We start from the raw sequence: 1,001 nt of genomic DNA on the forward strand, positions 1-1,001 counted from the left end.
GTATCAATGGTATATAAAATGTAAGCTGAACAAAAGTATGTTGCACTGCTAATTTATTGCTGATCATAAATAGTAATAGCACTGATTTATAACCTATTTATCAACGTAAGAAACAATAAAATCCAATTAACTTCGGATTAAATTGAATTTATTATCAATTCCAAAGATAGAAATACAAATACAAAGTACATGCCATAAATCTTAACACACTTAACGAACAGGGAGCAACGAGCAGGTTGCAAACTGCATCCTTAATAAAAGAAATAACAAAAAAAATCCTCTCCATTTAAAACAGGAAAACCTTGAGGAAATAGTTCATTTCTTCATCATTTAGTCCCCATTTGTTTTGTTTTTTTGCTCACTGTGCTTTTTTAATTCACCTCCTTTAGTTAAGTGTCTTTAGTGGAAAGAGGAGGCTGTGGCTGCATCAGCTCCTCCTGCAGGGGCTCTGGGAGCGGCGGTGGTTGGAGGGTGAAGAAGACCGGTCCCCGATCCTGAAACATTAAACACAAACGTGTGGTTAAAGTAGGAAGGGTTTCCAATACAGATGGTCTTAAAGTATTCAGGGAGAACTTACAGCAGCAGCCTCTGGTGGAGGAGGGTAATGCACAGCACCCAGGTGAAAGTGGGGGAACATTAAAGGTCCAAAGAGGCCGTCGTTGTAAAGGCCGGCAGGTACGGGGGGCAACAGGGGCATGTTGAGCAGGAGGTTGGGACACGGCACGCGGCAGCTGGGGTAATGGCCTGACATCGTAAATGGGAAGTGAATAACGGGCGGAGGAGCAGTGTGGGTAAACTCACCGAGGCGAGGGGCATCTGGAAGGGAAGGTAGGACAATTATATGGTAGTTCACTCATTTATATAGCTGGGGTTTCATATTCTTACATTTTAGTCATAATTTAGTCTAAAAAAGGCAACGTGATAATATTACTGGGCTGCAACTAACAGCTGTTTTCATTCTTTAGTCACCAATTAATGGTTTGTATATGAAATGAAAGAGA

At 41.3% G+C, this 1,001-nt stretch overlaps 1 protein-coding gene across 1 annotated transcript in view; it reads right to left on the reverse strand.

Annotated features, from left to right (window-relative positions):
* Positions 1-1,001, reverse strand: part of LOC118343072 (doublesex- and mab-3-related transcription factor B1-like) — a 3,239-nt gene continuing 2,238 nt past the window's right edge. The window contains exons 2-3 of the mRNA XM_035681815.1: positions 578-816; positions 1-494 (exon numbers count right to left, since the gene is read on the reverse strand). Coding sequence (XP_035537708.1) covers positions 390-494; positions 578-816 — 344 coding nt within the window. The 3' untranslated portion in view covers positions 1-389. The remainder of the gene's footprint in view (positions 495-577; positions 817-1,001) is intronic.

The sequence above is a fragment of the Morone saxatilis genome, unplaced genomic scaffold (assembly GCF_004916995.1).
Source record: "Morone saxatilis isolate NCDOM2014 unplaced genomic scaffold, NCSU_SB_2.0 Contig9, whole genome shotgun sequence".
NCBI lineage: Eukaryota > Metazoa > Chordata > Actinopteri > Moronidae > Morone > Morone saxatilis.